Source organism: Monodelphis domestica, chromosome 6 (genome assembly GCF_027887165.1).
Source record: "Monodelphis domestica isolate mMonDom1 chromosome 6, mMonDom1.pri, whole genome shotgun sequence".
Classification (NCBI taxonomy): domain Eukaryota; kingdom Metazoa; phylum Chordata; class Mammalia; order Didelphimorphia; family Didelphidae; genus Monodelphis; species Monodelphis domestica.
Genome location: NC_077232.1, coordinates 88,281,617 through 88,294,576, shown reverse-complemented (window position 1 = coordinate 88,294,576; position 12,960 = coordinate 88,281,617). Strand labels below are relative to the sequence as shown.

At 39.7% G+C, this 12,960-nt stretch overlaps 1 protein-coding gene across 2 annotated transcripts in view; it reads left to right on the top strand.

Moving 5' to 3' along the window:
• The first annotated feature begins 10,626 nt into the window (after positions 1 to 10,626).
• The window catches only part of MAN2B2 (mannosidase alpha class 2B member 2), an 86,399-nt gene continuing 84,065 nt past the window's right edge, over positions 10,627 to 12,960 (top strand). Inside the window, exon 1 of one of the 2 annotated variants that reach the window (XM_007496762.3) lies at positions 10,627 to 10,909. In XM_007496762.3, the coding sequence (XP_007496824.1) occupies positions 10,730 to 10,909 (180 nt within the window). In that variant the 5' untranslated portion in view covers positions 10,627 to 10,729. The remainder of the gene's footprint in view (positions 10,910 to 12,960) is intronic. The other variant, XM_056802404.1, reaches the window with a different exon arrangement.

Sequence of the window (12,960 nt, the reverse complement as noted above, 5' to 3'; positions counted from 1 at the left end):
GTCTGTGCACATAATAAACTATGCTAGTAGATGCTAGTTTGTTAGTTGATTCCATTGTTCCACTACCCTTTCATTGAAATTCTTCTTGAAAGTCTCTTGGCTTTTACTTTCTTGGTTCTCTCTTAACTTCTTTAGCCATTTATTCTTCCTCCTTTACTGGTCATACTCCCCAAAAGCAAATTCTAAATGTCATAGTCAGCCTTCTCTCTTCCTCTTCCCTTCCAGTCTATTCTATATACTGTTGCCAAAATAATAACAATCTTAAGATGCATAGATTTCTGGTCTTGTCATTCTCTAACTCAAACCTATTTCCCACTTCCTACTTGATAAAACAGTTTACCAAATAAAATTCAGAGTCTTTGGTCTGGTATTCAAAGCCTTCCCCAATTATGATCCAACCTCAGCCTTCCTTTTTCTTGACCTTATTCTCTAGTCAGACAGAAATGTCCACTGTCCTCCTAAAACTTCCTATTTTTTTTCCTTCCACACTCATGCCTTTGTAAGCTTTTTGCTATATCTGTGTAAATTGTTATTATTTTCTTTTGTTGTTGTTTAGCCATTTTTGAATCATACTCAACTCTCTGTGAGACCATTTGGGGTTTTCTTGGCAAAGAGACTAGATTGCCATTTCCTTCTCCAGCTCATTTTCAGATGAGGAAACTCAGGTCATCAGGGTTAAGTGACTTGCCCAGGTATCACACAGCTACTAAATATCTAAGGCTAGCTAGCTTTGAAACTTAAGTAGACCTAAATAAAATATCACTCCCTTTTATATACAGTCACTGGGTGACTCTGGGAAGACTTCTCAGTCCCAGACAACTGTCTAAGACCACAAATTGCAAGAACTACTGCTGATCTTGGGTAGAGGGAGTTCACTATACTGTTAATAGCAATAAAAATAATAGCAACTACCATTTATATAGTTCTTACTATGTGCTGGGCACTTTGCTTAAGTGCTTTACAGATATTTCATTTAATTCTCAAACTACCCTGGGAGGAAAGTACTGTTGTTATCCCAATTTTACAGATGAGGAAACCAAGGAATACAGTGGTTAGATGATTCAAAATCATATAGTCAGTGTCAGAAGCTAGATTTGAACTCAAGTCTTTCTGACTCCATGACTGGTAGTATATCCAATGTACCACCTAGCTGTCTCTAATAGATGACATCACAGGTTTCAAGATAGCAGTAAAAACTAGATTTCATATTCAGAAAATGTATTTTATCAATCTTTGTGTTCACCAAATAGCATGATAACTGGTCTTTGCTCAGCAAGGTTTGGTTGAGTGAATGAATCTGTGAGCAGTTTGGTATTGACTGAAAGATTGCTGTCTATAGAAACAGTGGGTTTCAGCTTGGCCAGATTCCATGACCTCTTTGGTCCTCAGTTTTCTCATCTGTAAAGTAGGGATAATAACATATGCACGCCCTACCAAGAACAACTGTTATGAAAGAAGTTTGTCAACTTTAAGGTGATTTGGGAATGGTATTATTATTAATGAGATCCTGCTTTCCCTGAGTTTCCTTATATTGGTCTCATTTTCAAGGGGGTAGATGATTAGCACCGAAAGAAGGGGGAAAGAGAGCCCAGAGGTATAAACTGAGCAGGATCCCTGAACCCTTTGAACTACACAGGAAAGAAAGAAATTACGTTGTATATTTTTTACCCTTATGGGAAGGAGAGGAAGATTAATGGCTGAAAAAGAACTGTGACTTATGGGTTAAAGCTTTTAATGGGATCAAGCTTTTTTGATGGAAAAGACAACTGAGCAAGGTTGGTGGGAGGTGGCGGGGGGGGGGGGGGGGGGGAACTACAATAAAGAGAATTCACTTACTTGCCAGGACTGTGTTTTGGCAGTCATTCTACTAGGATACTATATTGGGTTTTTTTAGTAATGTTACTTAGGTTACTAGTACTGAATCTCTGTCAGAGGGAGATTCATTGCCAAATTGGCTTTTCTTCCATATTAAATACAACACTAATGTTCCCAATTTGGATAAAAATACAAGAAATGCCAAAGGGATGATGCTCAGAGCCACAAGGACATGTCCTCGTTTTACAGAATCCATACATACAGTTTGCTGCCCCAGCTTCTTATTCTGACTGGTGATGAGTCTGGTTAATATATGTCATGTGGTAGAATGTGCTCAATTTGAGTTGTTTTCAACTAGTCTTTTCCCAGCTTAACAGTGAGGCTTGGTCTGCTGTGATCAAGTCCAAGGGTCAAGCTTCTGCATTTAGTCTGTGCCTGTGACATCTGTCCTCAAGTGATGTTTATTGTAATGGGAACAGGAATCCTTATAATGGACAAAAACACTGAACTCACTAGGGTAGCACTGGACTTGGATTCAGGAAGACTTGAGTTGAAATACTGGCTTTACCACCTGCTAGATGTGTGTCCTTGGACAAATTACTCAGTATCTGAGCCTTGGGTTTCTCATCTGTAAAATGGGTATAATAATGTCCATACTACTTATCTCAAAGGGTTGTTGGAAAAAACAAATAAGATAATGTATGTAAATAGCTTCACAAATTTTAAAACACTATATAAAGTCAGTGTTTATTATTAGCAGTAATAATACTAGCCATAACACTGTTTTTATCCTGGCACTAATTATTTATATGACCTTGAGCAACACACTTTCCCTCTCTGGGCTCAGTTTACAGAGAAATATCTATAAAATAAGAGGATTAAACTTAAATTAAACTTAATTTAAGGGAATTAAACTTAATCATCTCCAAGATGCCCTACATCTCTGATATTTTATATTTTGACTCTAAGGCAGAGATTCTTAACTGGAGTCTAGGAACTTATTTCCTTAATATTGTAAAAACTATATTTTGACATAATTGGCTTCCTTTGTAATCTTATGTATTTTATTTTATGCATGTAAAAACATTCTAAGAAGGGGTCTATAGGCTTCACCAGAGAGTCAAAGGGTTCCAGAATACAAAGAAAGTATATCAGCTCCTATCCTAAGATCTCTTCTAGCTCTAAATTCCACATCTGTAGGTTCCTTCCAAGGCCACTATTCTATAGTTTCTTGTAGGTCTCACATTCTATGTTTTCTTTTCTATATGGCCTTCTAGCTCTCACATTCTATGATCTAAATGAGGTATCTTCTAGTTTTGATGTTCTATGACTCCAAGCTATTTTGATTGTTTGCCAAGAAAACTAATCTCCTGAGTTGTAAATTAATGTTTCCAATGACAGTTGCTAGATGGGGACACTATAATCAACCATAGACTGTAATTAGCCTTGGGCTCCCTCAGTGCAGTAGGCCAGGCAATACTTTGCTGTTATTGGGAGAAGTACTTAGAGTAGGCATTCTCAACCTTTTTTGTAAATAGACCCCTATGGCAGGCTGAGAAAGCGTATGGACTCCTGAAAATCATGTTTTTAAATTCTTAAAGTAAGATAACACAGAATTATAGACCACTTATAGTGAATATAGTTATCAAAATATTTTTCAAAGAACTTCATGCACCCTAGGTTAAGAACCTCTAAAGAAGGAAATACTGAAATGATCTATTCCAATAATAAAATTCCCTTTGAGTAGTTCCTTCCTAACCTGTGAGAAAGTTGAGGCTGCAGAGAGATCCTTCTTAGGGCCTGGAAGATGCCCAGTGAGGAGGTTCAGGGACAGCATGAGCATGGTGGGCATCTAGGTGGGCATGTATAACATATATGGCATATATTACAGTGTGATATAGCAAAAGGAACTCCAAGACAGGAGACTTGGATTCAAATCCTAGCTCTGACACTTATTAGCTATATGACCTTGGGCAAATTCATTTAAAACTGTAAGTCAAGATTATGCTAGATTCCCCCCCCCAAAAAAAAAAACTAAAATGTAGAGAGCAAGGACAACATTCGTATTCCCTTTAGCAGGTAGGAAAACTAAATTTAGCATCTAGTTAACAAATTAAAATGGAAAGCAACCAGATGGTCTGTTTTCTCTCCAAGTAGTCTGGCCCTACTCTGCTCTCTCTCATTTTGTTGGCAAGCTTCACCTGACCTGCCCATTGAAGTTTCTATCCACTGGTGTAATTCCCTGTCTTCCCTCCCCCCACCCCCCACTCCAGACTTTGGAATCTGAAGTCTCTTCCTTTCCCCTTTTCTTAAGTTGAAAGGGGTTTCTATGATGCTTGCCCCAAGTGCCAGAACTGCTTGTTATGGCTCTGACTTCATCTCTCGGCTTTATTTTCCTCTTCTGTAAAATGAGAATAATACTAATTATACTACCTACCACACATGGTGGTTATGATGAAAGTGCTTTGTCAATGCCATAGAAATAGGAGTTATTATTCCAATTGCTGAGGGCTGCCCATCAACTTCAATTCTGCCACCCTCCGAGGAATGAAGAAGTGGAGGAGGTCCAACAGCTGATGTTATCCTTGATCACTCCATCACCAGCTGGCTAACTAGGGTCAGGTCCATTTGCAGCATCTGGAAATGGGAAATAAATGGTAGTGTACTTCCCCACCCAATGCCACTAATCCCCTTGCATGCCATTTTGGCTTGCACCATTCTTATAAGGTTATTCCATTGGTCAGTCTTATACTCATGGTTTTGGATCCTCCTTTAATAAGTATTGATGACAGCACTTCCACACCCACCCAGCTGGTGTAATTTCTTGTCCATATCTGTAAATATTCCACAGAGTACCTACCAAAGGTATTAGAGGTCATTCTTTGATTCCTTTACTATTTAAGGAAAAATAGTGGTGGCACAGTAACTAGGATGCTGGATTTGGAACCTGGAAGACCTAAATTCAAATCCCATCTCAGACACTATGTGGATAACCCTGGGAAAGTCTTTTGGTCTCAGCCTCAGTTTCTGTATCTGTGAAGCATCTACCTCCCAGGTTTATTGAAAGGATTAAATGAGCTAATATTAAAAGTGTCCCAAAAGTCTTAGTGTGGGTTTAAGCTATCAAAGCTTGCAAAAATACCATGCTTGCAAGGAGCTTTGCAAATCTTAAAGTGCTAAATAAGTGCCAACTATTATCACTGGTGTATCAGATATACTGGCTATTAACACTCCTTGTCAGTCTTACTCCTTGAAAATATATATATGTATATATTTTAGATACACATATATACATATAACACACACATATATACATAAATATAACAGCTAACACTTATATAGCATGTATTATGTGCCAGGCACTTTGCTAAGTGCTTTACAATTATTATCTCATTTGATCTACACAATAACCTTGGAAGATAGGTACTGTTATTATTGTTATTTTATAGATGAGAAAATTGAGGTGGACATAAGTTAGTGAATTGCCCATGGTCAACCATCTAGGAATTATCAGTAGCTAGATTTGAACTTGGGTCATATATACATATCCATACACAGATATATACATCTTTGTGTGTATGTATATTACACATATTCATAAGCATATATATGTCTTCAGTGTCAACTGGGAAGGGTACTATTGCCACTTAAGTGTACAGTACATAGTTTTGACTCTATAACTGACTAGTTGTATGATTTTAGGCAAGTCATTCAATCTCCATGAGTCGCATCTTCCTCATTTCTAAAAATAAAGGAGTTGAATAAATTCTTTCTAAATTTCATTGCATTTCTGAGATTCTATTGTCTCTGGTTCCTTCCAGCTCTAAATCTTATGCCTCTTTGCTCAATAGCTGTAAATACTCCATAGAATATCTCCCAAAGCTATTAGGGGCCATATTCTGGTTCCTCTCATATTTTGATGACCTTTATCACATGCTTCATTCCCATCCTCAGTAATGTGTTATGGTCTATTTGCATACTGTGCTTTTCAATCTGCCAGTCTTAAAAAAAAAAGATAAAATCAAATTACTACTCCTTAAAAATATTTTGAAAACCACATGACTGAACAGGTCCTTAAATCCAAGGAAAACAACTCATTAGAGCTATAGAAATGAATGAAGGGGGAGAATGAATGCAAGTTGACAGGGAATGCTGATAAAGCCAATGAGAAGTCTGTTGCCTTTGCTATTGAATGCAGGGAATGAGGGCTCAGCACTGGTGATTAGGTGTCCTTCCAAGAATTTGTGGCAAGAAATCAAGGTCACATGTCATCAGAAAGGGCCATCTGTGTAACTGCCTTGATAGTAGATGATAGATACAGAAGATGGCAGTGTTTTAGGGGAAGCTTTGACATCTTTTACAGTATAAGAAGTGACATTAAGCTGAAACATTATGGCCAAATGCAGGTGGGACTCATGATAGATATACTTGAAAAGCCCATATGGTATATGTTTTAAGACATTCAGCCAGGAATGGTGCTTTTGCAACTCAGATATTGGAGGTGCTGAGCTCAGGAGTTAGGAGACCTGGGTTCACATTTCATCTCAGATAGTTGCTATCTTTGTGTTCCTGGGCAACTCATTTTATTTGCCTGAGCTTCAAGCTCCATTTTCTTATCTTTAGAATGGAGCCAATACTTGCAATGCCTACATTATCAGGGTTATTGTAAGGAAAGTGCTTTCTTTGAAAAAATATATATTCTCCTATTGCATGTAAAAAAAATGTTTAACATTGACTTTTTTTTAAGTTTTGAGTCCCAAATTCTCTTCCTTTTTCTGACCTCCCCTCCTTACTACCTCCCTGAGATAGGTAAGCAATCTCATGTAGAGTTTACACTTTTACAAAGAAGAGTAGGACATATATTACGTTTTAGAGGAAAGGGCTTTCTAAACTTAAATGACTATATAAAAATAAGTTTTTAAAAATCATTATTATCTGGTTAATATAGGTTTATCTAATTTTGTGCAACTGTTGTGGTCCTGAAAAATATTGCTTTAACTGTTTTTCTGATCTCATACATATCTAGTATTTGAAAAGTTGTATGGTATAGAAGAGGTCTGAATATAGATTCAGTAGGGACCTGGGTTAGAGTCCTACTCCTGACACTAGCTGTGTGCTATCTCGGTTAGTGATCTAGTCTGTAAAATACTTGTAATACCTGCTTCATGTTCTACTACTGGAGAATAATACCTACAGTTCTCAGATACTTAACTATGTGACCCTGGGCATGTAATTTAACTCTCATCTTTAAAATGAGCTGGACAAGGAAATGACAAACCACTCCAGTATCTTTACCAAGAAAACCCCAAATGCAGATATCACTGAAATGATGTGAAAATAACAACACTTAGGGACAGCTAGGTGACTCAGTGGATTGAGAGTCAGGCCTAGAGATAGGAGGTTCTGGTTCAAATCTGCCTCAGACACTTTGTAGATTTATTCCCATTGCCTAGTCCTTACCACTCTTCTGCCTTGGAACCAATACATGGTGTTGATTCTAAGACAGAGGTAAAAGGTTAAAAATAAAATAGCACCTAGAGTTCTTGCCTCACAAGACTGTTATGAGGATAAAAAGAGTTACTGTATAGAAAAGCATTACGTTGTTATATAGCAGGGAGGGCAGAGTTCTAGACTTGGAGTCAATAACACCAGAGTTCAAACACTGCCTCGAAGTCATGTGACCTCTTTAGGACTCAATTTCCCTATCTATAAACTGAGGATAATGATAGCCTCTACCTCACAGGGTTGTTGTGAAGATTAAATAAGATCTTTTGTGCATTGCAAACCTTGGAGCACCATATAAATGCTAGTTATTGTTATAAAAGTCCTTTATAAAAAGTACTAAAGCATAAGTCACTGTGTATATATTGCTCCTTTTGGCTATCCTGCATTATTATTCCCATTTAACAGATAAGGAGATTCAGACCCAGAAAGGTAAAATGATTTAATGTCAAGCTCATACAACAAGTAGCAGAGATGGGACTAGCCAGGTTTTCTCACCTCCATGTCAATGCTCTTTTTCAAACTTTCAGAGTCCCCACAGAACTTGGGAAATCTACATGCAACAGACATCAAATTAATACTCCTTTTATATAACAATAAATCAAATTGAGAATAAGCAAGCACAACCCTGCAGATAGGATAAGGATGCCAATTTTGGGAAAAGACATTGCATTTTGAAATGCAAAACCAGAAACTTCAGAAGCCCTACAGCCTTCAAAGGAGAGTATGTTCCCCAAACTGGAAGCAAGAGAGATGAGGAAAGGTCAGAAGACTTAGGTTCAAATCCTCAGTAAGTAAATTTAATTCAGCAAGTCATTACTTTCAATAAAGTATATATGTGATGATAATTGTTATTTAGTCATGTCTGACTCTATGACCCCATTTGGGGTTTTCTTGGCAAAGATCCTAGAGTAATTTGTCATTTCCTTTTCCAGCTCATTTTACAGATGAGGAAATGGGCAAATAGGGTTAAATGACTTGCCAAGGGTCATTCAGCTAATAAGAATTTGAGGCTGGATTTGAACTTGGGTCTTCCCAACTCCAAGTCCAGAACTCTATCCACTGCACCACCTAGCTGCCCCTTGATAATTACAGCTATTGTCTGTATGACATTTTAAGATTTGCAAATCACTGCTACAAGAAATTACAAGCAAGTTGGTTTCAGAAGACCTTGGGAAGATGTATATGAACTAATGCAAGGTAAATGAGTAGAACTAGGAGGCCATTGTACAGAGTAACAGTAATATTGTAAGGATGATTACCTATGAAAGACTTAGCTACTCTTATCAAGACTCCTGAAAAACCTATGATGAAAAATGCTATTCACATCCAAAGAGAGAAATGAACTCTACAGATTGAAGCATACTTTAAAAACTTTATTATTCTTGTTTGTGTGTGAGTTTTCTTTTGCAACAAGGCTAATATGGAAATATATTTTGAATTACCTCATATACAGTACATAATAGACATATTGCTTGCTTCTTAAGGGATGGGGTAGAGGCCAAAGAAAGGGGGAGAATTTGAAACTAAAATTTTTTTAATTTTTTAAATTTAAATTAATTTATTTAGTCAATTTAGAACATTATTCCTTGGTTACAAGAATCATATTATCTCTCTCCCTCCCCTACCCACACCCCTTCCTGTAGCTGACACACAATTTCACTGGGTATTACATGTGTCCTTGATCAAAACCTATTTCCATGTTGTTGGTATTTGCATTAGGATGTTCATTTAGAGTCTACATCCCCAACCATATCTCCTCGACCCATGTATTCAAGCAATTGTTTTCCTTCTGTGTTTCTACTCCCGCAGTTTTTCCTCTGAATGTGGATAGTGTTTTTTCTCATAGATCCCTCCAAGTTGTTCAGGATCACTGTATTGCCATTAATGGAGAAGTCCATTACATATGATTGTACCACAGTGTATTGGTCTCTGTGTACAGTGTTCTCCTGGTTCTGCTCCTTTCGCTCTGCATCATTTCCTGGAGGTCATTCTAGTTCCCATGGAATTCCTTCATTTCATTATTCCTTTGAGCACAATAGTATTCCATCACCAACATATACCACAATTTGCTCAGTCATTCCCCAATTGAAACTCAAAAAAATTTTTTTTGAAGAAATGCTAAAAAAATTGCATGTAATTGGGAAATAATTAAAACATTTTTAAAGATTCGTGAAATACTTTATACATATTACTTTATTTTATCCTTATAACAATCCTTTTTTCCCCACTCTACAGATGAGGAAACTGAGGCATACTGAAGTGACTTGCCCAGGTTCGCATAGTTACTAAATGCCCACAGTCAAATTTGAGCTCAAGTCTTCCTGATTCCAGGTCCAATATTTTCCCCACTATGCCACCTAGCCTCCTCTTACTAGCTATGTGTCCTGGGGCATGTCATTTCATCTCCCTCTGATTTAGTTTCCTCATTTGTAAAATGGGAGACTTGAACTGGATCAGGAGGGATTCTGCACTTCAGTGGAGTTCATAGATTTTTCAGAATTTGGATGGGGAAAAAATACAACTCTATTTCTACTAACTTTTGGTATCCTTTGTAATATAATTGTTGTTTAGTCGTGTCTGACTCTTTGTGACCCCATTTGGGGTTTTTATTTTATGTATTGAAAAAATGTGATTGTTAGAAGGGGTCCATAGGCTTCACCGGACTGCCAAAGGTCAGGCAATTGGAAAGGTCAAAGAGCTGGACCAAGAGTTAGGACTACCTGAGAAGCCCTAAACTAGATACAAAGGATCATTAAAATCCCTTCCAACTCCACACTAGATAAAGCATTTATTCAGCGCTTACTCCAGTGCCTGGCACTACGCTCATAGCTAGGGGGGAGGTGTGGTGGGGAGAGAGAGAGGAGAACAAGTCCTTGGGTCTCTTGACTTCTCTAGCCTCAGTTTCCTCTCCTGTAAAATGCTGAGCTTGCATTAGGAGTGACTCTAAAGGGCCACGGTGGGGTCTGCCTTCCCTTCCTGGAGCACTGCACTTGCCTTCCCTTCTCTGGCTGCTGCGGGATGAACTCTCCATGGTAGCGATGTGTCAGCTCCCGCCCACTGGGGATTTCAAAGAAAGTCAGCTCACTACTCCCCCGACTCCACAGCCCTGGAAGACTATTAATTGTAATTATCTGCATGAGCAAATTATACACTAGATACACTATTAATTACACAATTAATGGACTCATCACCGCTGCCACCCTCCTCCCTACGCCGGCCCTCTCTCTCCACAATCGTTCCTTTACTCTCTTTCTAGCTCCTCTCCCCACCCCACCCCCACCAGCCCCAATTCTAAAGGAAGGGAGTGCGCATGCGGCCTCTGCATAGCTGAGTGGCAGGTCCCTTCTGGCTTGCCGTAGCCTCACTGCGTTGGGAGGAGGGGTGTGGGGATGGAACTTTAGGAGTCGGGATGGGGATCACAGAGGTCTTGGCGCCCAGCAGGATGAGGATTACTGCTTGGATGGTATCCCCATGGCTGCTGGCCCTGTGGCTGCTGCTGACGCCACAGGCGAGCGGCTCGCCCGACAGTCTGAGGGCCTTCGTGGTGCCTCACAGCCACATGGATGTGGGCTGGGTCTACACTGTCCAGGTAGGTGGAAGCGCGCCCCTGCGAGAGCTGGTCCGGAGTTAAAGGTGGCAGGTGCCCGACGTTCCAGGGGGAACAGCCAGATGTTTTAAGGGGGCAGCCAAATCTTGCAAATCAGTGCAGCTCCAAAAATGGGCAGGTCAGTGGTCTAAGGGGACACCTCGATGTTTTCCCGGCAGCACATCTACATGCCAGCTGGACAGTGGACCACGGTGCCCGCCTTGAACCTCAGAACCGAGGAACAAGGATGCCAAAGTTGCCCATTTTACCATTCTTCCTCCTTTTGCTTGCCCCCTCTTTGGGGGAGCCTGCTTCTTCCGGGAAGCCTTCCGTGACAATTTATAGATTTACAGCTGTGATTTTGGAGCCCACTCCACTCCCAGAATCATTCAGGGTTGAAGCCTCAGTTGGATCTTTTATGTTGGTCTTGGGGACTTGATCTATAGTGCCAAAGAGTCAGTACACCCTCCTCCACCCCTCGCCGGACCCCCCTTCCCCTCCACGAAAATCAAAATCAGGACCTGCCATGTCAGGTTCTGGGTGAAATGGACAGGGCCCTGGGCTGTGACTCATAGTTCTTCTGCTTTGACCTCTGGGGCTCATCTTCCTGATAGGTAAGGAAAAGGGTTAGCACTAGATGAACTCCAAGATCTGATCCATATCTGGAACAAGAATGTGGAATCTCCTGTGCCTGATACAGAATATGGCCCAGCTGGCTGTTTGGGTTAGACTGAGTATTGTGGAAATTCAAAATGAGCTTTTCCCTGAAGGCACCTTAGCTGAAAGGTTGGGAAGTAGAAGGGCTATTAAATTGAGTGATTTTTTCCAAAGCCTAACACACATTCAAAAGAGGCTTAGTAGGAGTTAAAGGGTTGACCCAAACTTGGCAGGTCCTGTGGAGTTCAGTGTGCTTGTCATCTTTGCCTAGAATCACCAGAAAGATTTCTAGTGCTTCTGATTTTGTCAGGGAGGATGGAGGAGTCCCATAGAGTCAATCCTAGAGTTGGCTAAGATGTTGGAAGTCATTCAGGCCAAAACTTTTGGTAGACAGGTGGGAAAAACTGAGGCCTAGAGATGTGAAGCAAGTTGTCCAAAGTCACAGTCATAGAAGAATTGGAATTTAGACTTGGTCACTTGACTTCCAGGAGGGGTTCTTTCCATCACTTTAGGCTGTCTCACTTGAGCCTACCTCTTCTAGGAATACTTCCTTGATAGATCATAGATTAACATCTGAAAGGCATGTTGGAAATCATCCAGTCTCAGCACTCTCATTTTACAGATGAAAAATAAGCCCATTGAGCTTAAATGACTCCTAAATTCACCCAAAGCCAGGATTCAAACCCAGATCTTGTGATTCCCAGACCAATATTCTTGACCCATTTCCCCTCATTTTGTTCTTCTACACAGACTCATACTGGATTGTATCACCCAGTTTGATTTATCTACTTGTTTTATGTATATAAATTTACTTTCCTCAACCAGGAGTTCCTTGGCCTGGTTATCCTCTGTTTCCTATTCCTGACTTGTATAATGGGAAATGATATGGAAAGAGTACTAGATACATATTTTTCTTCTTTTTCTTTTCTTTTCTTTTTAACCCCTTACCTTCTGTCTAGAATAAATACTGTGTATTGGTTCTAAAGTAGAAAAGCAGTAAGGGCTAGGCAATGGGGGTTAAACTGCCCAGAGTCACACAGCTAGGAAGTATCTGAGGTCAGATTTAAACCTAGGATCTCTCATCTCTAGGCCTGAATCTCAATCCACTGAGTCACCCAGTTGACCCCTAGATACATATTTTAAAATCCTTGGTTGAAGTCCCATCTCGGTCACTTATTTCTTATGTCACCTTGGGCAAATTACTTCCCTGTACTGGGATTTACTATAAACTAAAAGGGTCACCTTGCAGATATCTAGAGACCCTTTGGGCTCCAACATTCTGTGAATTAAGGGCTCTTCCAGCTCTAATATTCTGTATTAAGATGTTCTTCAGCTCTAAATTCTGTGGGTCCATCTTTACTACTTACTTACCTGTATGATCCTGGGCAAATCACATT